Source organism: Lichtheimia ornata (genome assembly GCF_029851405.1).
Source record: "Lichtheimia ornata isolate CBS 291.66 chromosome Unknown scaffold00037, whole genome shotgun sequence".
In the NCBI taxonomy this organism is placed as follows: domain Eukaryota; kingdom Fungi; phylum Mucoromycota; class Mucoromycetes; order Mucorales; family Lichtheimiaceae; genus Lichtheimia; species Lichtheimia ornata.
In genome coordinates, this window is record NW_026695357.1 from 149,054 (window position 1) to 172,025 (window position 22,972).

A 22,972-nucleotide genomic window follows, 5' to 3' on the forward strand; every position below is an offset into this window, starting at 1 on the left:
CCACTATGCTGTCAGCTGGTCCTGCATACTCTTTAGCACGAGCAACCTTTAAACGTGCCCAACGTGGTCTGTTTGGTGGCAAACACATTCAATTCGGTAACAATGTAAGGGCACCAGACGCACGATCGCTTTTCCAGCACGCTCACACACCTTGCTTGTAGAATCCATTCTCCAAGAAAAAAACTCGACGTAACTGGCTTCCCAATGTCCAAAGCAAGAAGCTTTATTCAGCAACACTCGATCGCTTTCTTGATCTCAAGGTGACGACTTCGGTGTTGCGTACCATTGACAAAAAGGGTGGTTTGGATCAGTACTTGCTCGAGACTCGCGATAAAAACTTGTGCAGCGACAAGGCTCTTGAACTCAAATCAGTCATCCTCAAACAGTTGAAAAAGAACGAGAAAAAAGTAGCAGCAGAATCAGCACCCAAACAAGAGGCAGCATCAACAACAGCACCATCATCATCAGCATAAAAGCATGGTATATCGTTTTCCAGAATGAAAGATATGATCCAGCATTTACCCAACAACAACAACAACAACATGCACAAATGACGATAGATAGCAATGCTTTTATTTTGGTAGAAGTGGAGTACAAAAAAAATGACACAATAAAACCAACACAAGAATACAAAGAAAAGAGAGCCAGAAGGAGGATTGGATTGGCAAAAAGTGGGATATCAGAGATGGTATTGTGGAAGGAGAGAACGAGTCAGCTACAGAATGATTCATGCTGTACCTTTGAATCCATAAAGACACACACAAGCAGAATCAACATCAATCGGGAGTACGTGATAGATCTCTCTGTTCGATTGTTCGAGAAGCTGTACCCTATTCACTAGCCAAGTTGATCTTATCCAATTTACTCTTGCATCATAAAGTAGCCTCTCATCCCATTTTCCTTATCTAATAAAGGTATTATCACTCATTCATGCAGCCTGGAAGGGAAGGTTCCTTGGATAGTCCATGGATCAAGGATCTATGTTGATGCGAGGGCGGCGGTGATATGGGTGGGTGCAATCGTGCCTGGCTCTTTCATACAACCTCTTATGGAATTACCACAACTTGGAAAACACTGCTCACTCTCCACCTGTCGCTCCCTTGGTAACCACTATACAACAACATGCCTCATTGTCGATAGCCATTGACCTCATTCTCGAAAAGACTTTTTGCCCGTGACATGTCTTTTTTGCCACAAGACCTTTTGGTAAGTTACCTAGTTCATGGTGCTTTATTGTCAAGTTGACATTGTTATATACTACAGTGGGGAACATCGTCTTGCTCATCCTTGCGACAAGCGACCTGACAAGGCAGTTGCTCAGTGCACGACATGCGCGCAAATGGTGCTTGCAGCCGTTGCTGAAGGCTTGACCTTGGAACAAACGGTAAAGAATATGAACATACCACTTTCATCATATGGTTGACTCACTACTCCCCATTTCAGCTGGAACGTCACGTGGAATCCAATTGCAAGACGTATGTGTGGCAAATACAACCATCAGAAACGAACAAGCGGATATGTGGTGTCAAAGGATGTCGTGATTTAGAGGATGGCAACGCTGTTTCACAAAAATGTGCCAACTGCCAACAAGTATTTTGTCTAAGGTACGTTTTAATTAAAGGTGCTCAATGGGGATAAAATGTATGAGACTCATTATTGGCATATCCACTCTAGACATCGACATGGCCCTGATCATCATTGCCCAGTATCATCACCAGCAGATGCCAAGGCATACCAACGAAAATTGATGGCAGAAGCTGCTGTTAGCAGGCTCAAGCAAAAACAACAACAACAGCCAAAATCGACATCAACTTCAGCAGCATCAGCAACACCCGTCAAGAAAAAAGTCAATCCAACCATTGAGCTGATGAAGATGAAATCCAAAGCCAAGGTAGAGAAAGGAAGATAGGGAAGGAATTGAGGATTTATACATGTGGAATTGGTTAGGGATCGGCATCCGTACCTATGGCATCACGCATTTATTTAAATATCCATTGGCCCGGGAAGGAAGAGTCGCAGCCCATGTTCTTTGATAAGGTATAGGATGGGGACCAACAAGAACTGAAAAGACATCATCATCATGTCTAATGATAAATATCTAGACCCTGAGGATAGGCCGGTTACTGGATGTGCTAGCAGATCAAGGAAATATAAAGAATGATAATAATCGGTTGGGCGTGGATGATCCACAGGTAAACAAAGAATCCACGAAAAGAGGTAAAAGGACATGGATGATTGATTATTTGTAATCTATAGCGTCTAGTGGTTGTCAAGGAGGATACTCAAAACAAAGTCATTGACAATAGCTCCAGCCTCGAAAGCGTGCTCGCGAACCTGGATCATGTACGCTTAGACCGCTTAGCTAGCATCGTTTAGATTGGATGTGTGCAAGAATCTCTGACAATGTAAACCTCATGAATCACGTGATAAAGTGCAAATGCCTCTGTGTGTGTCTGTATATTAAAGCGTGGGTTTTTTTTTCTATAAGGGGATAAAAGCAATGTGTGGTATATATATATCATAGAGATGATGGGGGAAATTATCTACGCTTGCCAATGGGCATTTTGGCACCATCTTCTGCCTTGGTCATTTTCACCATGACTTGATTACCAGCTTCATCCACTCGGATATATTTGTCACCATCCACATAACCTCCACGTGGTGTTTTGGAACGACGGCTGGCTGAGGATGAAGTTGAAGATCGAGTGACTGACAAGAGATGTTCACTTGTACTTGCAGATGTTGTACCACCACCACGAATACTGATACGTCCTGATGGGGATACACAACGTGCAGCCGAAACAGAAGGATGATGGTGAAAAGTGGATGAGAGCGAGCCGCCTGAAGATTCACTGCTACTTGTATGGGATAGTGTAGTACTACTACTGGCTGCTGCTGCTGCTGCTAATGATGATGATTCCTCCGTGGTTGCTGTCGCTGCGTTACGTGGTGTACCTTCGGTCAAGTTGTGATCAAACAAAAACCTAAAATACAATACTCAATGAATACCCCACTCGCTTGTATATAAAAGATGTATACTTACTTTGACAATTCAACCCAACCACCACCCACACGCACCATGACAAGCTTGCTGGGTAAGATACGACAATAAACAAGCCTTGGATTGACTTCTCCAAACCAATACTTGCCCACTTCACCAGGGACCATCTTGACCTTGACGCGGTAAGGGTTCTCATTGACGATACGACCCAATTCCATATCCAACTCATTCTTGGGATCAGCTACATAGCGTGTACGAGAAGGCGTTTTCGAAGGCCTCAAGCTGGGCGTCGTGCGATTAGCAGTATTGCTGCTGCTACCTTGACTCGATGATCGACGTGACATGGATATGGGTGTTGTAGAACGAGGAGGAGCAGGAGTCTTTCGTCTCTTGGGCTTGGATTTTGCCATGGCCAACTTGGTAAAGAATTCATGATCCAATTGACTGATACACATTTGTAATTCACGCTCACGTGCAGCTGCTGATGCACGCACCTTGTTGCATTTCATAAGCACTTGTTGCATTCTTTCAGGAGGTGTACGATCACCCGCTTCTGCTTTGGCACGTCTTACGAGATGGGTCATGGTTGGTTCGTGTTGCTTGTAGGCTCCCACCAACACCTTTAGCAGTGATTGAAGATCGCTCTTGCTGAACTTGTTATTGACAATGCTTGCATGATGAGGTGCTGCATCGTCCACAGCTGTTGAAAGCAATGATGCTTGTTCCTCAAGTTGATCCAACATGCTCATCAACTCCGTCCAGTTGCTTTGAGATGCCAATTGCTCACGACGCTGCTTCATCACCTCTTCCAAGTCTTTCATGCATGTACTCGCCTTAGGATGCTTCTTGGCTTGTTCCAAAAGTTGGGCCACTTGATCCTCAAGCTCACGAAACTCTTGCTGCTCAATAGGTGTGATCGTGTTATCCTTCCATTCCAATGCTTCCACTCTTGTCTTTAGACTCTCGGCATGTCGTATCAATTCAGCCACCTTCGCATCCGCTTCACGTTTTTGTCGCCTCTCAGCTCGTCGAGCACGTCTCTCATCCAAACTTGCTTTCACTTGATCATACTGCTTCTGTAAATCAGCCATACATTGCTCTAATGCCTCTCGAATACACGTGTATCGTTTGTCGTCGTCGCTGGGAGTAGGACATGCTTTGGTGGTGATATCCTTTGCAAATTGAACAAGGTGATCCATCGTCTCTTGCAATCCAGATTCATCATTGTCTTCTTGTTCCTCCTCATCATCATCATCCATGCCAATAGGTACAGCCGTTGAAATGGTGGCAAGTGTATCTTGGAAAGCACTCACTTGTTGATGATGTTTCGTATACATTTGTGCAACGTTGCTGAATGCATCTTCTTGCTGGATCAATGCTTGCCAAGCATCCAATGCTGCCGCCAATGGCTGTACTAGCTCATCCACCTCCTTTTTGTCCATGCCATATTCATTCACCAATTGCTGACACTGCTGATAAAGACCACCTGTTGTAATCTCCTCATTGCATTCAGCATGCATCGTGCGTTGAGCATCCACTGTTCGTTTGTGTGTACGTGCACGTTTGATAATATCATCATTGTTCCATTCAAGGGCATTCTGTTCCTTTTCGAGCGTAGTGACGTGTTGATCGATGGTTGCCTGGATACCAGAAACTTGATCTTTGATAGACGCCAATACAGGTCCCCTACGTGATTCCATCTCAAGTGCCTTGATTTTGCTCATCAAATCTTCAGCTTGCTTTGTGACCTCCTTGTGTCGCTGCATGAACACGTGGGCTTCCTTATCCTCATTCAATGAGATGTCCAATTCACGCAAAGCCGACATGATGTTTTCAACCGGTTTCCTCGCTTTGGCATCCAATTCAATCGCTTCGAGTTGAGTTGCCAAGGCTTCAAGGGCTTCATGTTGTTTGGCCCACTTTTCAGTACGTGCTTCACGGGCTGCCAAGTCATTCTTTGCCGATTCCAATAAGGCCCATTCCTCATCCACTTTTGCTTGCACTTGATCAATGGCATGCTTGATCTCCTCTGATATCACTTGACCACCAATAAAAGCGTGATAGGCTTGCAAATCACCATAAGCGTCGCGACAATCATCGTATTCAAGAGCAAGATGCTGCACGTGATCAGCTTGCTGCATAAACGCACGGACCTTTTGTAGGCGAGTTTGTACCACCATTGCATTCTCGGCATGAGTACGTTGCAGCCGAGATGCATTCACTGCGTCGTACAAGGTAGTCATCATAGCACGCACTGCAACCGCTTGCTCTGCTACCGTATCCAATTGTGCGCGAATATCGTCATCGTCGTGCTTCACCGCCTTGAGCAAATTGGCATAGTCGACCGATTCATACGTATCCATGTCCTTTTGCCATTCTGCCATTTGTTCGTCACTCACAGTAGCAGTATCGGCATGTGTGATGGCGTCTTCTAGCGTATCATAAGCAGCTTTCAATCGTGCAATGCCTTGTCGGATCTCAGCTGGTTCAAGTGCTGCCAATAAAGATTGCTTGTATTCACGTGTCTTGGTATCTAATGCCATCCATGCCTTTTCAAGAGATGTGTGCTGTTCTTGAATGCTAGGCTCAGGATCCCTGCATTTGGCATAGGCGGTCTGCGTAGTCTCCCATACATTGCCGTGAGCAGCCATGGCAGCTTGTACACCTTCCACATGTTGAATAGCTTTGCGTAACTTGGCCACGTCGCCATTGTCATCGGCATTGAATACCAATGCATCCATACGTTCAGCAATCCAGTTACGGCACGTCTCCGCTTCCTTAAGGTACGCCTGCAATGTAATCTTTTTACGCGAAATGCCTTCCTTGGATTCGAGCAATTGTTCCAAGCTAGCATGCAAACCATACAGACGCCGTGTTCGCATATCCACCCAATCACGAATCATGTCATTGTTGGTCTCATCATTCGAATTTGGATAAGAGATACTTGGCATATGATCAATACCATTCTTGAGTTCGTACAATCGATCCATAAAAGCCATTGCCCAATCCTCATGCTGTTGCTGTGATTGATATCCTGAGGAAGAAGGTGAATGGGTCGATGCAAGGTCGTCTCGAATAGTGTCTGCTTGGGTCTCAAGTTCGGTTGCTTGTACCATGAATGCACACACAGCACGTGTTTGAATCAGTAAAGCGGTACTGAAATCGAAATGATCGCGAATGCCATCTTGTGCAGTGTCCAATTGTTGCATTTGTTTCTTGAAAGAATCGGACACAATCACCGTACCATGAGATGCCGCTGATTCACATAGATCATCCAAGGTCTTGCGTAATCCCAAAGCAGTCTCCTCACAATGCTTGACAAATTCAGCGTGCATCGTATCCTTTTGTTCCTGCAGCTTGTCCACATCTTCATCCCATCCTTCAGGTTTCCACTTGATGTGCTCCTCAATTAATGTCTCAAGCTCTTGTCGATGTGTGCTTAACCATGCAAGGGATGCTTGTAATTGATCTGCCAAATCAACTCGGTCACGCATCAATTCCAATTCTTTGGCACGTGCTCCTAGTGTCTCTTCCAATCTTGTCATTGCTCGATGCAGTGATTCCATCATCGCTTCCAGATGATCCGGCGTTGCCATGGGTCGGGCCAATTTTGAAAAGTAGCTGACAAAGGTCTCATAGCTGGTTTCAATGGCTGGTAACGTGGTCTCCATCAGCATGTGCTTTTGTTCCATGAGGGCATTCCATTGCGTTTCTAGTTGCTGCAAATGGTCATGACCGAAATCAGGTTGAGTCACCCACATATTCTTGTTGGCGGTGAATCGACGTAATGATTCAGTCAAAGCATCCATATCCTGCTTGCCAGCGTGTAACTTTTCTTGCCATGCAAGTCGTGCAGCTGCTGCTTCCATCGTAATCACATGATCGGCTAATGCAAGTTTGAGCTGTTCAAGCGTGTGCATAACTTGACCCAATCGTTGACGTGCTGGTTCAGTCATGATGATGTTTTCAAGACCAATCACCTTGTCATGTAATTCACGCACTTGGTTTTGCTCAAAGGTATCCACGGCGTGTGTCAACTCGGCATGCTTTTGTTCCAATTGAGTGATATCCGACACAATGAAATTGCCTTCCTCAGCTGCCACATCCACATGTTGTGCCCGCAATGCCGCTGCTTGTTGATCAAGCCATTGTTGTAACGATTCAGCCTCAGCATCGTATTCCTTGACCAATGCATTGGTTCGATGCATTTCATTGTACTCCTTCATGGCATTTTCAATACTCGTTTGCAAAGCGTACAATTCTTCCATTCGTGCATCCAACAATGCCTTGACTTGGGCCTTGACTTGAGCGGCATAATTGCTACTTGATTCGGCAGGTTGTAAAGCACGCAATAATGGACCACCTTGATAGGTTGGCCAAGGCACCACGCACTCATCCCAGATCCGTTTCACCTCACTTTTAAAGCCATCGACACGTCCTTGGAAACCATCATCATGTTGGATACGGCGTGTTGCTTTGACAATGGCATCCTTCAATTTATCTCCTTCACGATGAGCATCTTGAGCACGAAGTAGAAACTCGGTGACGATAGCGCGCTGTGTCATCAATTCGGACGTGTAGTGAAGCAAGTGTCTCAAATCACTCAACTTGGTTTCTATCTCTACCAATTGAGCATTGCCTTCATCCACGGTACGCAATAAACCCATATGTCGATCTTCAATCTCGGTGACACGATCCTGCAGTGTTTGTAATGCCTGCGCATGTTCACTATCACCTGCATACGATGGCTTGTCAGGGTCCTCACGACGAGGGTCATAGCGTGCCTTTTTGATACAAAGATCCCATGTTTTGCGAGCCACCGTAAGGATATGATGGTTGGTCTTGATCCATTGTGCTTGCCAAGCTGCACGCTGCTTAATCATATCCAAGGTTTGTCCACGTGATGTCAACATGTGCTGCAATTCCCGATGGGCACGTTCCAAATCTTCAATACACGATACGAGTGATCCACGATCAATGGATACAGCATTGGCCCGATCAATATCGTCTTCCAATTGTTGTACTTGTCTCAGCACAGATGCCAGATCTTCATGTTCCATTTGATCCAATCGTAAAGCGGTGGTCTCACGTTCCTTTTCCAATCTTGCCACCTCACTCTCATCATCCAAAAGCTTTTGTTGCGTGGCAGGATTATTGAGATCAACACGGCCCAAGATTCGCATGCGTTCATGCATCCAAGCGGTGAGTCGCGTCATTTTGTCATATGCCTCTCGTGAACGTTGATGCAACGATAATGTATCTTGTCGAGCGGCAAGCAATTGATCCAATCCTTCAGCTGTCAAAGCAAGTGCCATGCCATAGGTGCTAATGGCACTACGAATCGCTTCATTCACGGCTTGATTATCTTGAGCATCCCCTGCCCCAATGGCAGCTGTAGCCATCTCGTCCACTTGTGGATAAGGTACACGTGCAGCAAAATGCGAGATCAACTGAGCGGACTTCTCCTTAAAGTCGTCAATGTCCTCAGCCAGCCGTTCTTGATCCTCTTGAACATACTTGTCGCCCATGGATGAAAGTGTTTTACGCAGCTGTTCACCTTGATCCCGAATCAATCGATATTGAGACACCACTTCCATCACAGCCAAACGTTGCTCAACCACTTTGCGACAATAGGCAGCTCGTTTCATCAAATCTTCAAATGCTTTCTCAAAATTCTCTTGACGCGTCTCGAGGTATGGTGGTATAGGCGATGATGGTTGATGTAAATCTTCCATTTCTTGATATGCATCCAATACGTGTGAATAATCATGTTGATCGAAATCAGCAATCTTGCGTTCCAGGGTCACCAATGTCTTGACAACATGCTCGATACTATCATCATTTTCTTCTTCTTCCCCTTCTTGGTCGTCTTGTTGATCATCCATCCATCGGCTTCGTCGTCGTAGAAACTGAGTCATCTCATCGTCTGTTTGTGCAATCCATTTGACAGCATCGGCAAATAAATGCTCCCATTTTAATCGTAGAACGAGCATATCCACAAAGACAGAGCGTGTATGTAACATCTGCATCAATCGATTCAACATGTTCAGAGTTGTCAAGGTGATTTCGATCGTGGATGTGTCAGCAGGTGTCAAATCCGAATCACTGCGATTCAAGGTGAGGTTCTTGACATGAGCTCGTAACCGTGCCATATCATCCGCATCAAATCGTTCCACTTCAGTACGCAACTGCTCGTGCTCTTTGTCCAATCCCTCAATGATATCATCCGAAAGCATAAGACATTCACCCAATGGATCCACATCTTTATGCTTCTCATTCCGCTGCTCAAGGGTCTCAATCCTTTGATCGATCCATGCCCGGATACGTTCAGCTTCAATAAACCAGGATCGCACCTCATCCACCCAATCACGAATCGTACGATAAGTCGTCTCGAGTGCGTTCATATGCTCCATGGACCGAGGATCGTTGTCTAAATCGTCCGCGTATTCGTCATGGATCGCATGAATAGCTGTACGTGCAACATCCACCCTTTTCTCAAGATCTTGAATAGCATCGTCCGTCACGCTGTGGCTATTGCTGCTATCATTCATGATGCTTTGTACAATGTCCAATTGCTCGCTCACAGCTCGAGTAATGTTGCCAAAAGATACGCCACGTTTGAACCATTGTACGCGTTTTGTTTGTGTGTCGAGGGTGGATAAAAGTGATTCATGTTGCTGCTTCAGCTGCGTGGTGATCAAGTCCTGATCCAATGTATCCCAAAAAGTCGTGTTGAATGTTGATATGGAAGATGTAAGCTCCGTAATGAATTGCTCGTATGCTTTGATATCGTCATCCTTGCCATCCAATGGATGCATCCCAGCATATGGATTCTATGTAATTGATTGGTCATTAATATTACAAACTCCCGGTATCCATAGTGTTCCTAATAATTTACCTGCTCTACCATGTGCCGTATACGATTCATTTCTTGTTGAACAGGCAACGTCTTTTCATGGCAACCACCGTTTTGATGATGATCCTCCCATTCCTTTTCCAACCGCTTCAATCGTTCACGTGTCAATGTGACAATGTTGTTCAAGTTGTCATCACCACCATGCTTTTTGATATCATCTGCCAATGTATCCAGTGCAACAATTGCCTGAAGTGTTTTTGCTGGGGAGATGTGTGCATCCTGTTGAATCGTGTCGATTTTTTGTTTATACTCCTCAATCAATGTGTCTTTGTCCTCTTCCATAGCAACGTCATCATGGTGATTTTCCTCTTGATGTGATAGCGATGATGATGAAGTTGATGTTGTTGTTGTTGGTATTTGCATAGATTCGAGTAGTTGATGGATACATGCACGTCGCTTGGCAACGCGAAGCGCCTTTTGATTTTCTGATTCATTGGATTGTGCAGCTGACATGATACGATAATACTCGGTGACGTACATCATCACACTAGGTTCATGCGGATAATCCACCTCTGTCAAATCCTCTGGTTCCAGATATCGAGGCACATGCATTTGTTGTGCTGCTGTATCAAATGCCAATGACAGCATTTCATGCCATTGTTCCTTTGTAAATTCATGTGATAGCGCGATGGTGGTATGCAAATAGGTATCAAACAAGGTTGGGACAAGATCAGGATCGTGACAATGAATCAAGAGACAAAATGCAAGACCCGAACGCCATGATCGACTAAAGTCCTGTATCGTTCCCAAGATGTGTGGTGTATAATCATCAAGCTGAATCCGAACCCATCGTAAAAGAGCTGCTTTAGCCTCTGTCAATGCCGATGAAGACGCCATTGTGTGATGAATACTGTTGCTACTACGAGATGGTTTCAATGTAGAGGGTAAAAGATGCTGTTGTTGGTGATGTTTGATATGGAGTGACATGCTGGATGATGACGGTGATGGCTTGATATGGTGATGATCTAATAATGGGTCGGTTGTTGTTGTTGTTGGGTCATGCTATAATTACATTTAAAGATGAGTATGATGGATGGCTCTTTGATGATTGTGATTTACCTTGAGAGATGGATCGTCTAGAATGGGTTGAAATTGATACTTTGTCATAATATAGAACAGCAATGCAAGGGTCCTCTTCAAGTCGCCATTGACGATAGCTTCATTGCCGATATCAGGTACATCATCATGCCGTTTCGATAAAATGCTCAAGGCCTGTGCAACATTGGATAATTGATGGATACGCATTCGTCCTTTCTCTGGTTTTGGCGCGTCATCGTCATCATCCTCCACAGTCGCTAGTAACTGTAACAAGTGCCTCCCATCTTGCAAATCCTTGCGCATATCAACAATAGCCTGCTCTCCTAGTTGCGCATTCACCCAAGCTGTCAAGGTACGTATTTGAATCTCTTGATAGTCGGAACTGAGATTGCGCGCAGTCCATTCTTCAGAATGAAACACCAGGGACCGATGCGAATTGGATGACTTTACAAGACCTCTGGATGGCGACGGGGTCATTCGAGCTATAGAGTAGTTGCTAATGGTTAATTGCATGGTTGTTGTTAAGAGAACAAAGAATACATGCCTGTTCACTGCAATCACGAGAGGAAGGGGGAGGAGGAGGATAAATACCACACTGCACACACACGCACACGCAGGACACGCTGTTTTAAAAAGAGAAAAGAAAAGAGAGAGAGCGAGCGAGAGAGCGAGAGCGAGAAAGAAATGTGTATCCAAGTTACGTGTGTTATGGGTGTGTGCTGTATCGAGCTTATTGTAAAAAAGAAAAAGGCACAGCCTAAATATGGAGATCAGGAGGGGATGGTTGCTTTTTGCAGCAACACCAACATCAGGTTCTCTTTCTTTTCCAAGCATATGCACACTCACACATACCCATACAATCATTCACATTCATATTAGAATCCCTGTTTCTCCCATTACATTGATTATGTGCTTCATGTCAAATACCAGTTGTCTTTGTCTCTTGCTCTCCCTTGATATAGGAGACATTCATTCATTTTCCTCCTCGTTCTTTTACAATTAATGCATCTTTGTCGGTGTTTTTGTTTCACCATCTAGAAAAAGTGGTGGTATGTGTCTCATGATGCCTCACTCACACACGCGCCTAACGTGTCCGCGTTGTTTATGGTTACACGAAATGGTAACATCACGCACAGCGGAAAGGCCACCCATCTTAATGCTCACACAGCACCTCGTGGTTGCATGTAAAGCTTCTACCTCTTAAGAATCCTATCTATGTCATCGAATACATTCTCAAAGTTAAAGTACAAACATCTACAAGGTTAAGCGAGATGGCTGTCACCTGTATTTGGTTCATGGCAGCATTAAGTGTAAAAGAAAGAATGTGATTTGTGCAACCTTTTACAGGCGGGGATTGTCAAGTAGGTGTATCGGCACAGTGTTGATCAAATACTAAGGTACATCAAGCAGGCTATTGTTGCTTGAGCAGAATGGTAAATTTTGGTGTGATAGATGTATAGCGATCAGACATGGATGAATACATTGTTCGATTTTCTGCTTGTAACCATTGCAAAGACATGATATGGGAGAGGGATGGGAGTGACTCTCTTAGCAACGTGCTGGTATTGTGCTTGCTTACGTTGAAGCTATACTTCGCTGTATACGACATTGTTTGTGCAAAGCCCTACTTCGGCAATGAGAATTACTACGCGCGCACCAAAAATGTAGGCATGGTGGTAACGTAACCCAGCAACCAACCAAATAAACACATCTCTCATCAATGCTCATTGACCATGCGCACACCACTTTTGGTATCCCATGTCACCTGCATTCATCCATCATTGACCATGCGCGCACCAATTTTGCTCCATCATCTCATACACTATTACATATATTATCACTTCATCCAATCTGCTTGCACCATCACTCTATTAATTAACAATGCTTTAATCGATCGTGGGTTGTATTCTATGGTGAGCTTTCAACCATTATATGCATGGTAGGAAACCGATTGCACATGAAAAGGGATATAATGTAAGGTGCGAACAAGATGATGGAGTAAAATTGGTGCGTGCATGGTCAATGATGGATGAATGCAGGTGACATGGGATAGCAAAAGTGGTGTGCGCATGGTCAATGAGCATTGATGAGAGATGTGTTTATTTGGTTGGTTGCTGGGTTACGTTACTACCATGCCTACTGGTGCGCATAGTAATTCCCTTGGGCAATTTGGAACGACATTGGCTTAGCACAACAAACAGTACTCATTATGAGTCAATACATGGTAAAGAGAACCAAGACAAAGGTAAGGCGTATGGTAGCTATGGTACGATGATGAGCATACGCTTTATTTGCATGTTTGTGTGTAGGTGAATGGGTGATAGTGTACAACGTGATTTCCTTTATGTCTACTTGAAAGGGTAATTACGTCATAAAAGAGCGTCTATCATGGTGGCTAACATTGCATTGCTCCCATCATAGCAAGGCAAGCGAGACTGATTACTCCTCCTCGACATTATTGTTGACTTGATTACGATCCAAAGGTGGAGGTTGTTCCTCGTCACCATTATTGGCAGTATGGACATCGTATAAAGATACTGTTGATGGCAGATTTTCATTTGCTGTTGTACCGGGTTCGATGCGTAAAGCGATGGTTAAAAGTGGTGGTCTTCCCTCATGTCCTCGACGGTTAATGCGGGCGTAAATCATTCCAAGAAAATCAGGATCCTGGAAAACTCGCCTGTATAATGCGCCAGTACCATCCCTGAGGATAGCGTATTGCTCATCGGCCAATGTATCATAGTACTCCGTGAACCTTGGGAAAGAGTTTAGGGTCAAGTGATTGAACGTTTGCCTGATCACCATTGGCAAAGCATGCTTAAACATAAGCGTTAGGACACCAAGTGCCCAGGCTGTTTGCATATTGATATAGATCGCCATGATCAATTTGAAGGCTTTCATTGGCGTGTCGTCATAGTACCAATCTGCAAGCACATAAGCCCCATTGATAAAGGTGTAAGCGTTGATGGCTGTCGTTGATGGCATGTTTGAAAGGAAAAGCTGTCTGAAGATAAAGGATGATGCAAAATCGCTGTGGGTCTATTTATACAAGATGTTGTTTACGAAGCCGAACACGAGTAAGATGGACCACTACTACCCCAAAAAAGGACGCCAAGCTGTTTATGAGGAACAATGCGGGACCACGACCACGTAACACAAATGTGTTTCCGACGTGGACCGAGCTGAACATGTAACACTATACGACACCACGTTGCTTTATGATCTTTTGATTTGTCCGATGATTTGAAGAATGCCACTTACTGAACGTCACACAATCTTCTTTGCGCCACACTTTCGACATAATTCCCTGAATGGGCAAGCGCATGTTCAAAACATCCAAAGCGTGCGTACATATCCCCATGGCCTATTCTTTCCTGTTGCTGCATCGTTGCTTACTTGGTTACCTGGCAAATGAATGCCATTATGCACCCGGCATATCGGAGCCGGTATTACAACACTTTAATTCTGGTCAGGTTGATGCTTACAGTACAAGGAAAGGACATCATCACAGGAAGGCTCACTTGGAACAGTATGTATGTGAAAAAGAGAGCAGAGGAAAAAACTGAGTGGATGCTTTTCCTTTGTACTTTGAAGTCTCTAAGTCTTTGTACTAAACAACCGTCTTTTACTTGGTCAGCACATTGCAACTTAAGCAAGAGAATGCTTCAAAAGCCCTTTGAGGCCGATCTCATGCTTCACAATCAATGCAGCATCCATCCAATTTCAGACTTCGGTGATTGAAAAGAGACTTTGCGTAGACTCAGCAGTGTGCTCAATGCGACGCGACTCTTGCTACGATACGCGTGCCTGTTTCAAAGTAAAGGGGTGTGTGTCTATACCTGCGATACTATTATCTGATACTAATAACTGCACACTTTTATTGGTATAGTATACGATGCCAAAATGTAGGAAGGGCAAAGGGATTCTAGCGAATGTCAAACCACAAGGCAATGCGACGGGGGATGAGGTGCTAGTATCTTGGCTCAAGGAACCTGGCAACTACACCCGGTTCATCAAAGCAAATGGTCGAAACGTGAAGAATGGTGATGCTGTAGAAAGCAAGACGGATGTTTGCAAGGACATTGCTGCTCTATACCACGAGGCAGGGTTCATTGGATGTAAGCCAAGTATGGTTTTCTACAAGCTCAATACATGGGAAAGTAAGCATGTCACAGCACATTTGTTGGCTCGCGACGGAGCAAGTAAGTTACATTGTTGCATGGCAACCATCATTCCATTTTCATGAATACTATTTGCATGAGCAGATGAAGCAGTCATTCGCAAGGCGTTCCCTTATTATTATGATTTGGTGGATGTCTTTGATGTCTCAGCTACAAGTGATTCATTTGCAAACCAACGTAGACAGCAAAAACAACAACAACCACCCACCTCTCATCGTCAAAACATCCTTTTACGCTTACCACGTGGTCGCAAGCCCATGGTCGTATCATCATCATCATCATCCATGTTTACTACCAACAACAATAGGTCCTCTCCTGTACCACAGGCGTTACCACCAACAATAAAGTACAATGCTAGCGTGAGGCAACCACCCGTATCACCGTTACCTAACAATGCCACCATGAGCGAATCATCAACAACAATAGCCTCTGATGATGGCACGATCCAACGGATGTTGAACATCATTGAAGAGCAACAACAACGACACAATGAGCAAATCGATCGCATGTTTGAAATGTATCAGCAACAGCAATCCACTTCGCATCAAATTTTGAATACCCAGCTTAAATTATCGCTCATTTCACAATTTCGAGAGATTGGCATGACGAAGGATGAGATTGTGGAACAATTACGATCCGGGCATTGATTATGTAGATAGTAAATCACTTTATAGTGGACTTTTTGGAATAAAAGAGGTATAATCCACAATCAACATCATCAAAGGGAACATATTCTATGGTAGCGAAAATGGGGGTTCCATCGGGTCGATTCGCAAATTGTCGCCAGCCTGACGACACATCCATGATTGTGTTGTATCCTTGCCAATGAAGATAAATGGATCGCAGCAATCTTGGCATGACACGAAGTAATTCGCAAGACACTTCCCATAGACCACACGTGAGATGCACATGCTCCACTTGGTTTGGATAAGAGAATAAAGTGACCATCATATCTGAAACAAAGGACCCATTACACAACTTGAGTCGTCGAAGATGAGGAATCTCTGATATCGTGGTTGCCATGAAATCCATACGTTGTGTGGTAGCATCGGTGGTGATTTGGGTGAGAATGGTATCCGATATCCGTAAGATCAATCGATCCAAGTTGTCTTGGTGTGTGGATGATAATTGCTTGAGTTGCTCCAGTAATTCCATGATCATGGGAGATTCTGGTTCTGTATGATGGGGAGGCGTTGTTGTTGTTGTGGATGCACTGGGTAAATTGGATGTCTCAGAAGAAGGTCGACGTGTCGTGCGAATATCCAACTCAAGCGATTGAAGACATGGCATAGAATGCAAAAAGGGTAAGAGATTCAATAGGAGAAATCCATCCATTCGAAGAATCAAGGTGCGTAAAGTCGCCGTATTTTGTTGCAGTAATTGTTGTAAAGTACCAAGGGATGGGTATTCATCCTTCCACATCTCCAGCGACAAGTCCAAATGTTGTAAATGACATTGATCCAAAAACAGCCTTGCCTCGCATGCTTTGATAGACAAGCCATATAGTGAATGTGGGTGGTCGTCTCTTTTTGTCTTTCCATCATTCTTCACGTGGTCCCAAAGATGATGTGGCTCCTCTGTCAAGGATAAGTAGACGTACTTTAACTTTGGACAATGCTGAGAAATGATCTGCTTGATTTGCTGACATTCATTCTCCTTGCTGCTGGGTATTCGTAGACCGATCAAATTTGGACAATGCTGCAATATCTTCTCCAACAATGACACGTTTATGCTCGTGCACCGTACGTAAAGAAAACGTAGACTGCTGCTGGACGACGATATAGGTGATGGTGGTAGATCTTCAGGGACCATCGACATGTCGTGTTTAAAAGGTGATTCAATGAAAAGTGATTCCAATGCTGGAGATGTTGTTGTTGTAAGGCTCATTATGAGTGTGGAAGGATGCGCTGCCATAACGAGTGATGATTTACTCAGGGTCAAATGCTTGAGACAGGTCAACTTGGTCACGTGATTACTGAGATCTCCAGGTACATAGCATTTAAGTAGAACTTTAGAGAGAGAAAAGAAAACGCCATATGAGTAAGACGACCATGGATACCATTCCTTTTGTTCCTTTCCCTTACCCAATGAAGTGAGATATTGGCAATGTTGCATCAATAACGTCATCATCTCCACAAATGCAGCTGCGTCTAAGCAGTTTTTCACCGATACACTCTTCACATGAAGTCCAACGTTCTCCAAGAGCGCCTTGTACCGCTGACATCCATTGCTGGCATCCATGGTCACCTTGCTGAATGCTGTGCTTGCACATTCGAATACAACTTGCCGCCATGGCCGCGACACAACCATGCATTCGAGACAGTCCTTTCGTTCCAATTCGTCAAAGATGGCAACTGTAATGTCAACTGGAAAACGGTCGAAAGGAGCAGGAAAAGAACGACATTGCAATGCTGCTGACATTGGAGGTAGGGAAGAACAAGTGCACGTTGCTGAACCTGGGAGCCTGCTGTTTCCTAAAGTAACACACGATTGGCATAGGCTGTTACACCACATGCAAGATGTTGCTGTTGAAAGATCCATTAGCAACGACTACCACCGTATTGCTACTCGACAAGGGAGTTACCAGCTATGATGCATATGGAAGATGAGTCCCAGCATGATACCAAAGGTAGGTGCTGTATCCTTGAGTGTAGTTTCAGATGACCTTTTTTGGTAATCCGAATTATGCAGATGAGCGTGCCTCTTAGCACCAACTTGTTGGCTACCAACCTCTTCAGCCTCAGCGATCATTTTCCAGTCGTTTTTCTTCCCATGAACTTTACACCAATCGTGCCCTGATCATTGTATTCTTGGATGGATCAAAAAGGTATGTACAGGGTCAAGTGTCCATGCGCACCAGGGATCTCACATCAGCGTGGTAATAGTAGTCAAGAAATGTGCCAATGATGAAGATGCGTTTGATACGATGATGCACTTGGCGCAAGAATGTATTCCATCATGCATTGAAAGATTAGGCAAGTAGAAGGAGAAAGACATCTTGAATCTCTTGCTTATCATTATGAATCTCATTCTATGCAATAGAGCTGAAATTAAAGGACGTGCTTGATCCATTGCCATCGTCTCACTGGGCTCGACTACTACATCTATGGAGTCATCCTGGTGGACCCTTGTCCATTTGCGTCACGTGGTATCCAACAGACCCACTCTGGAAAACGTTGTATTGAGGTTGTGGACGTTTTGGAAGAGGATTTTCAAGATGACATGGCCAACGAACTTCTGACGGCAGTGGTATCTCCAAGAAATGGGGCATTGGATTCATCCACTCGACATGATCTCTTTTTTTCAATGCCACAACCAAGCTCTCCAGTGCACCTTTTTTTCGTTCAAGATTCAAGCATCGTATATGACTTATGGATTAGCTTGGGCGTCTACCTCAATTGATGTTTCTGGAGTGGCCATTTGTGATGTCCATGTTTTACTCCTCTAGCCAAAAATAAAGTTTTAAAGCTCATAATGCTTTACTATTTGTCCGCCATTCCTGCAACTAGTATATCGGAAGCGTCGTCCTTAAGTATTAGCATGAAGTAATATCTTATCCGCAATGCTGTGTCACCTATCAGCGGTTGTTTGTATCACATACTATGCATTTCATTGCATATGTGTTTGTACTTACTCGTTGAACCTTGTTTCTCGTTCGCTCTCTTGCACGTAAAAGTTTAGATCTCGGTCTTCGCGCGTTATCGGTAATCACCAAGCCTATCGGATCGATGCAATATAAAAGAAGGGTTGAGAATCGTTGTCCTTGTTTCCTTTATCACAACCTCAGCCTTACTACTTATCATGTCCGGTATTGTATCTCCTGTTACTTTGCAGTTGGTGGTATCGTTTTTCTAACAAGGTTTATGTAATACCAGAATCTCAAATCAAAGTATTGTATATCCCAGGCGCTCCTCCAAATCTTGTCATGTCACATGCCGAGAGAGCTGACCAACAAGGGGCTGAAGTAGTCGAACGCATGGTGTTTGATGAAGAAGAGGGATTGCCTGGCTTCCATATCAAGGTTGCGGATGAGTGCCCGTTTTTGGTCGTTTTCCTTGAGGAGGACATTATACCTTTACTCGTCAAGATCAAGCCCGTCGGTGAGGTTTCCCCGCGGGTACAAGAATTTATCCAAGAGGTTGACGACCGCCTGCAAAATATCAGGGACGATTAGTCAATTTGCTACAACCATCATACACACACAAAGAATAAACCTTTATCAATGAAACAACGGGCACGTACAACTTGATGCTGTTAAAAATAGCACGCTATATCATGAATCCTGAAATTGGGTAACTTACATGCTATAGCATAAAAGGGGGATGACGTTTTCTTGTTTTTACATCAAGTTGTGGAGGTTGCATGAAACCGGTGTAACCATCATTCTCCCCACAATGATTAAAATGACCTATCGTTTATTAACTGGTATGCAACAATGATGCTATTTATTGAAAACGGGTGTTAGTCACACCTTTCCGATGTCCTTTTAAAACCGCTGCTATCTCATTCTTTGAAAATCCAGCATCCGTCATTGACTTTATAAGCGTTGACTGCGCTTGCATTTCTTGAATTCGATAAATACGTGCTCGATGACTCAATAAGATGTGTTGGTGATCGAGTAAACGTTGTGATGTATGTATTCATACACGTGTGGTTGTGTAGACGTTTATTACTTCGTTGTAGCCTTAAGTGGAGCTTCCTCCAAAACCTCTTAACCATCAGCGGATGGTTCTATGACTCTTCTTCGTGGATGGGGTGTGACATGCATGGAAGGTGTATTTGTTCCTGAATCATTGGCAGGTCGTTTGCGATGATGGTATCCTTGATGCGGCAATAACGGCTGTGGCTATATCCTGTAATGCGTCACAAAGCTAAAGAAGCATCTTAGCACATTTGCGAAATGCTGATCTCTCTGGATGCAAACATGCCAAGTCCCCTCGTGAATCACTTTGTCATCATTTTACATAGGCACACCTAGTATTCGAGCTATACTGCTTAAAATTCCCTGACACGTTCCTGAAATATAAATAGCCTTTCAATAGACATAGCAACTGATACACTAAGCATGCACACAATGGATGGAGGCATGCTACAGAGAATCGAGTGTGAAGCTATTCAACGAAAAATCGTAGGCTACGGACGAAACGAATATCCGGACGGCTGGTACATACTACAAAGTGATACCCAAACCTCCATTTTGGTCGTTACAGATATGCATCTGTAACTTCTCTAGGTCAAAAACAAAGTCGTCTATCTCACAAGACTTTACTTTTTTCCCTTCATTCCCGTAATGAGACCGGCGGAGTGATCATTAAGTACTACTGTAGCATGAGAGGTATGTATCTTAAACCCCGCGACACCCACCAATGCTGTATCACCCATTAGCGGGTGTTGTCCCACATGTCATGCATTTGTGTTTATACTTACTCGTTGAACCTTGTTTCTCGTTCGCTCTCTTGCACGTAAAAGTTTAGATCTCGGTCATCGCGCGTTATCGGTAATCACCAGGCCTATCGATGCAATATAAAAGAAGGGTTGAGAATCGTTGTCCTTGTTTCCTTTATCACAACCTCAGCCTTACTACTTATCATGTCCGGTATTGTATCTCCTGTTACTTTGCAGTTGGTGGTATCGTTTTTCTAACAAGGTGTATGTAATACCAGAATCTCAAATCAAAGTATTGTATATCCCAGGCGCTCCTCCAAATCTTGTCATGTCACATGCCGAGAGAGCTGACCAACAAGGGGCTGAAGTAGTCGAACCCATGGCGTTTGACGAAGAAGAGGGATTGCCTGGCTTCCATATCAAGGTTGCGGATGAGTGCCCGTTTTTGGTCGTTTTCCTTGAGGAGGACATTATGCCTTTACTCGTCAAGATCAAGCCCGTCGGTGAGGTTTCCCCGCGGGTACAAGAATTTATCCAAGAGGTTCACGACCGCCTGCAAAATATCAGGGGCGACTTGTAGTCACTCCAAAATTTTTATCCATGATCATTCCCCCATTTCATTGAATGCTCCATACACAAAGAATAAACCTTTATCAATGAAACAATAAGCACATACAACTCGATACTGGTAAAGCTAGCACGCTACATTATGAATGCTGAAATTGGGTACAGAGCTTGAATGCCATAGCGATGACGTTTTCTTTTTAAACCAAGTCGCGGAGGTTGCATGAAGCCGGTGTAACCACTATTCCCCACAATCATAAAAATGTATGTCCATGACCTATCGTTTATTGACTGGTATGCAACAATAATGCTATTTACTGAAAACGGGTGTTACTCACACCTTGACGATGTCCCTTTAAAGCCGCTGCTATCTCATTCTTTGAAAATCCAGCATCCGTCATTGACTTTATAAGCGTTGACTGCGCTTGCATTTCTTGTATTCGATAAATACGTGCTTGGTGGCTCAATAAGATGTGTTGATGATCAAGCAACCGTTGATGGTGGTATTCGTACATGTTTGATTGACGTAGATGTTCATTATTCCGTTGCATCATTTCAAGTGGGGTGTCCTCCAAAGTCTCTTGATCATCAGCAGCTGGTTCTATGATCCTCCTTCGTGTATTGTGTGTGGTATGCATGGAAGATGTGTTCGTTTCTGAATCATTGGCGGGTCGTTTGCGAGTGATGTCAGCTGTATTACTGGAGGGTGGCGTAGGTGGTACTATTGATGGGGTAATAGCGGCTGTGGATGAAGATGTTGATAATGGTTGTTGTTGTTGTGGCTGTTGTTGTTGTGGCAGAAGTAGTATTGCATGTGCTGTTTGGAATGTAAAAGTGGTATCATGGGAAGAAGAAGAAGGTGTAGGCGACGGAGGTTCAGGCGATGGAGGTTCGGGTGATGCAGGTTGAGGTGATGCAGGTTGAACATAGGGTGTATGTGTTGGGAAAATGCGTGCTTGTGGAGATTGTGGTCGTGGAGGTGGATGCTGTTGTTGTTGTTGCCATGGCGATGATTCATAGGAAGGTGGTGGTAACCTACTGCTCCTGACATAGCTAACAGCAATATCATGTTGGCCGTTAAAGGGTGTATTCATCGGCAACGTCCTTCCAAGTTGATTGATTTGCATGTCATCACTGATACTGGAACTATCGCCGGGTTCATCCATATGATTACTGCTGTTGATGCTGATGCTGCTTGTCGCCATTCCACCATCACGTTGAGCGGTAGGGTAGGCGGGTGGATCATTGTCAACGCGACTCATAGAATCATGACGAGCGTGATCTTGTTCTTGTTGATCATGACCAAGAACGATTGAAATAGTAGACGCGTCTATATCGCCGACAATGTCGCAAATATGATAATAGAATGGAAAAATGCGTTGAATGTCTCGTCGATCAAGGTTGTTTTCTAAGGCAATTGTAAGATCAGTGTGCTTCTCTATGCATATGCATCTCCTACCTCTTGTCGCCGATGCACGAGCCTTGATATACCCCGTCATCCATTCAATCACCTTAAGAAACACCTTGGCATACTTGCGAAATGTGAACCCTTCTGCATGCAAACGTTCCAAGACCTCATGAACCACTCTGTCGTTGTTCTCAATAGGCAATCCAAGTTTTCGAGCTATACTGATTGATGATAACGCACGCTTGAAATTGCCTGGCACTTGAAAGTATTCCACCATAACCTCATTGGAGGTCTTGCCATTAGGTCTTACAGCCTTGTTCCAATTGACACGTTGTCGTCTTTTAGGTTCGTCCGTTGCCATTGCCAAAAAGAACGCGAAACTGTGAATTGAGGGCGGGAGAGCAAGAGCAAGAATAGAAGGAAGGAAGTCTGATGTCACCGCTGTTTAAATAGCGACGCCACACACACAGCATTCCATT

The 22,972-nt window shown here is 44.2% G+C and overlaps 9 protein-coding genes across 9 annotated transcripts; 5 read left to right on the forward strand and 4 right to left on the reverse strand.

Annotated features, from left to right (window-relative positions):
* Nucleotides 1-5: 5 nt before the first annotated feature.
* On the forward strand, nucleotides 6-473 carry O0I10_007571 (ribosomal protein L28; the record flags this gene model as incomplete). The annotated part of the gene is made up of 2 exons (XM_058487586.1): nucleotides 6-104; nucleotides 162-473. The coding sequence occupies 2 exons, from the start codon at nucleotides 6-8 to the stop codon at nucleotides 471-473; spliced, it is 411 nt and encodes a 136-aa protein (XP_058341637.1).
* A 575-nt stretch (nucleotides 474-1,048) lies between these two features.
* On the forward strand, nucleotides 1,049-2,376 carry O0I10_007572 (uncharacterized protein; the record flags this gene model as incomplete). Its single annotated transcript, XM_058487587.1, has 8 exons — nucleotides 1,049-1,103; nucleotides 1,164-1,206; nucleotides 1,264-1,384; nucleotides 1,444-1,604; nucleotides 1,675-1,891; nucleotides 1,948-2,037; nucleotides 2,103-2,192; nucleotides 2,257-2,376. 8 exons carry the CDS (start codon nucleotides 1,049-1,051, stop codon nucleotides 2,374-2,376), a joined length of 897 nt encoding a protein of 298 aa, XP_058341638.1.
* A 163-nt stretch (nucleotides 2,377-2,539) lies between these two features.
* Nucleotides 2,540-11,432, reverse strand: O0I10_007573 (uncharacterized protein; the record flags this gene model as incomplete). Its single annotated transcript, XM_058487588.1, has 4 exons — nucleotides 2,540-2,984; nucleotides 3,044-9,834; nucleotides 9,900-10,919; nucleotides 10,977-11,432. The coding sequence occupies 4 exons, from the start codon at nucleotides 11,430-11,432 to the stop codon at nucleotides 2,540-2,542; spliced, it is 8,712 nt and encodes a 2,903-aa protein (XP_058341639.1).
* Nucleotides 11,433-13,394: 1,962 nt separating this feature from the next.
* Nucleotides 13,395-13,940, reverse strand: O0I10_007574 (uncharacterized protein; the record flags this gene model as incomplete). The annotated part of the gene is made up of 1 exon (XM_058487589.1): nucleotides 13,395-13,940. The coding sequence occupies one exon, from the start codon at nucleotides 13,938-13,940 to the stop codon at nucleotides 13,395-13,397; it is 546 nt and encodes a 181-aa protein (XP_058341640.1).
* A 910-nt stretch (nucleotides 13,941-14,850) lies between these two features.
* O0I10_007575 (uncharacterized protein) lies at nucleotides 14,851-15,783 on the forward strand (the record flags this gene model as incomplete). The annotated part of the gene is made up of 2 exons (XM_058487590.1): nucleotides 14,851-15,157; nucleotides 15,221-15,783. 2 exons carry the CDS (start codon nucleotides 14,851-14,853, stop codon nucleotides 15,781-15,783), a joined length of 870 nt encoding a protein of 289 aa, XP_058341641.1.
* A 16-nt stretch (nucleotides 15,784-15,799) lies between these two features.
* Nucleotides 15,800-17,557, reverse strand: O0I10_007576 (uncharacterized protein; the record flags this gene model as incomplete). Its single annotated transcript, XM_058487591.1, has 2 exons — nucleotides 15,800-17,145; nucleotides 17,221-17,557. The coding sequence occupies 2 exons, from the start codon at nucleotides 17,555-17,557 to the stop codon at nucleotides 15,800-15,802; spliced, it is 1,683 nt and encodes a 560-aa protein (XP_058341642.1).
* Nucleotides 17,558-19,061: 1,504 nt separating this feature from the next.
* On the forward strand, nucleotides 19,062-19,310 carry O0I10_007577 (uncharacterized protein; the record flags this gene model as incomplete). Its single annotated transcript, XM_058487592.1, has 1 exon — nucleotides 19,062-19,310. The coding sequence occupies one exon, from the start codon at nucleotides 19,062-19,064 to the stop codon at nucleotides 19,308-19,310; it is 249 nt and encodes an 82-aa protein (XP_058341643.1).
* Nucleotides 19,311-20,725: 1,415 nt separating this feature from the next.
* On the forward strand, nucleotides 20,726-21,101 carry O0I10_007578 (uncharacterized protein; the record flags this gene model as incomplete). The annotated part of the gene is made up of 2 exons (XM_058487593.1): nucleotides 20,726-20,732; nucleotides 20,800-21,101. The coding sequence occupies 2 exons, from the start codon at nucleotides 20,726-20,728 to the stop codon at nucleotides 21,099-21,101; spliced, it is 309 nt and encodes a 102-aa protein (XP_058341644.1).
* Nucleotides 21,102-21,399: 298 nt separating this feature from the next.
* On the reverse strand, nucleotides 21,400-22,854 carry O0I10_007579 (uncharacterized protein; the record flags this gene model as incomplete). Its single annotated transcript, XM_058487594.1, has 2 exons — nucleotides 21,400-22,493; nucleotides 22,545-22,854. 2 exons carry the CDS (start codon nucleotides 22,852-22,854, stop codon nucleotides 21,400-21,402), a joined length of 1,404 nt encoding a protein of 467 aa, XP_058341645.1.
* Between the last annotated feature and the right edge of the window lie 118 nt (nucleotides 22,855-22,972).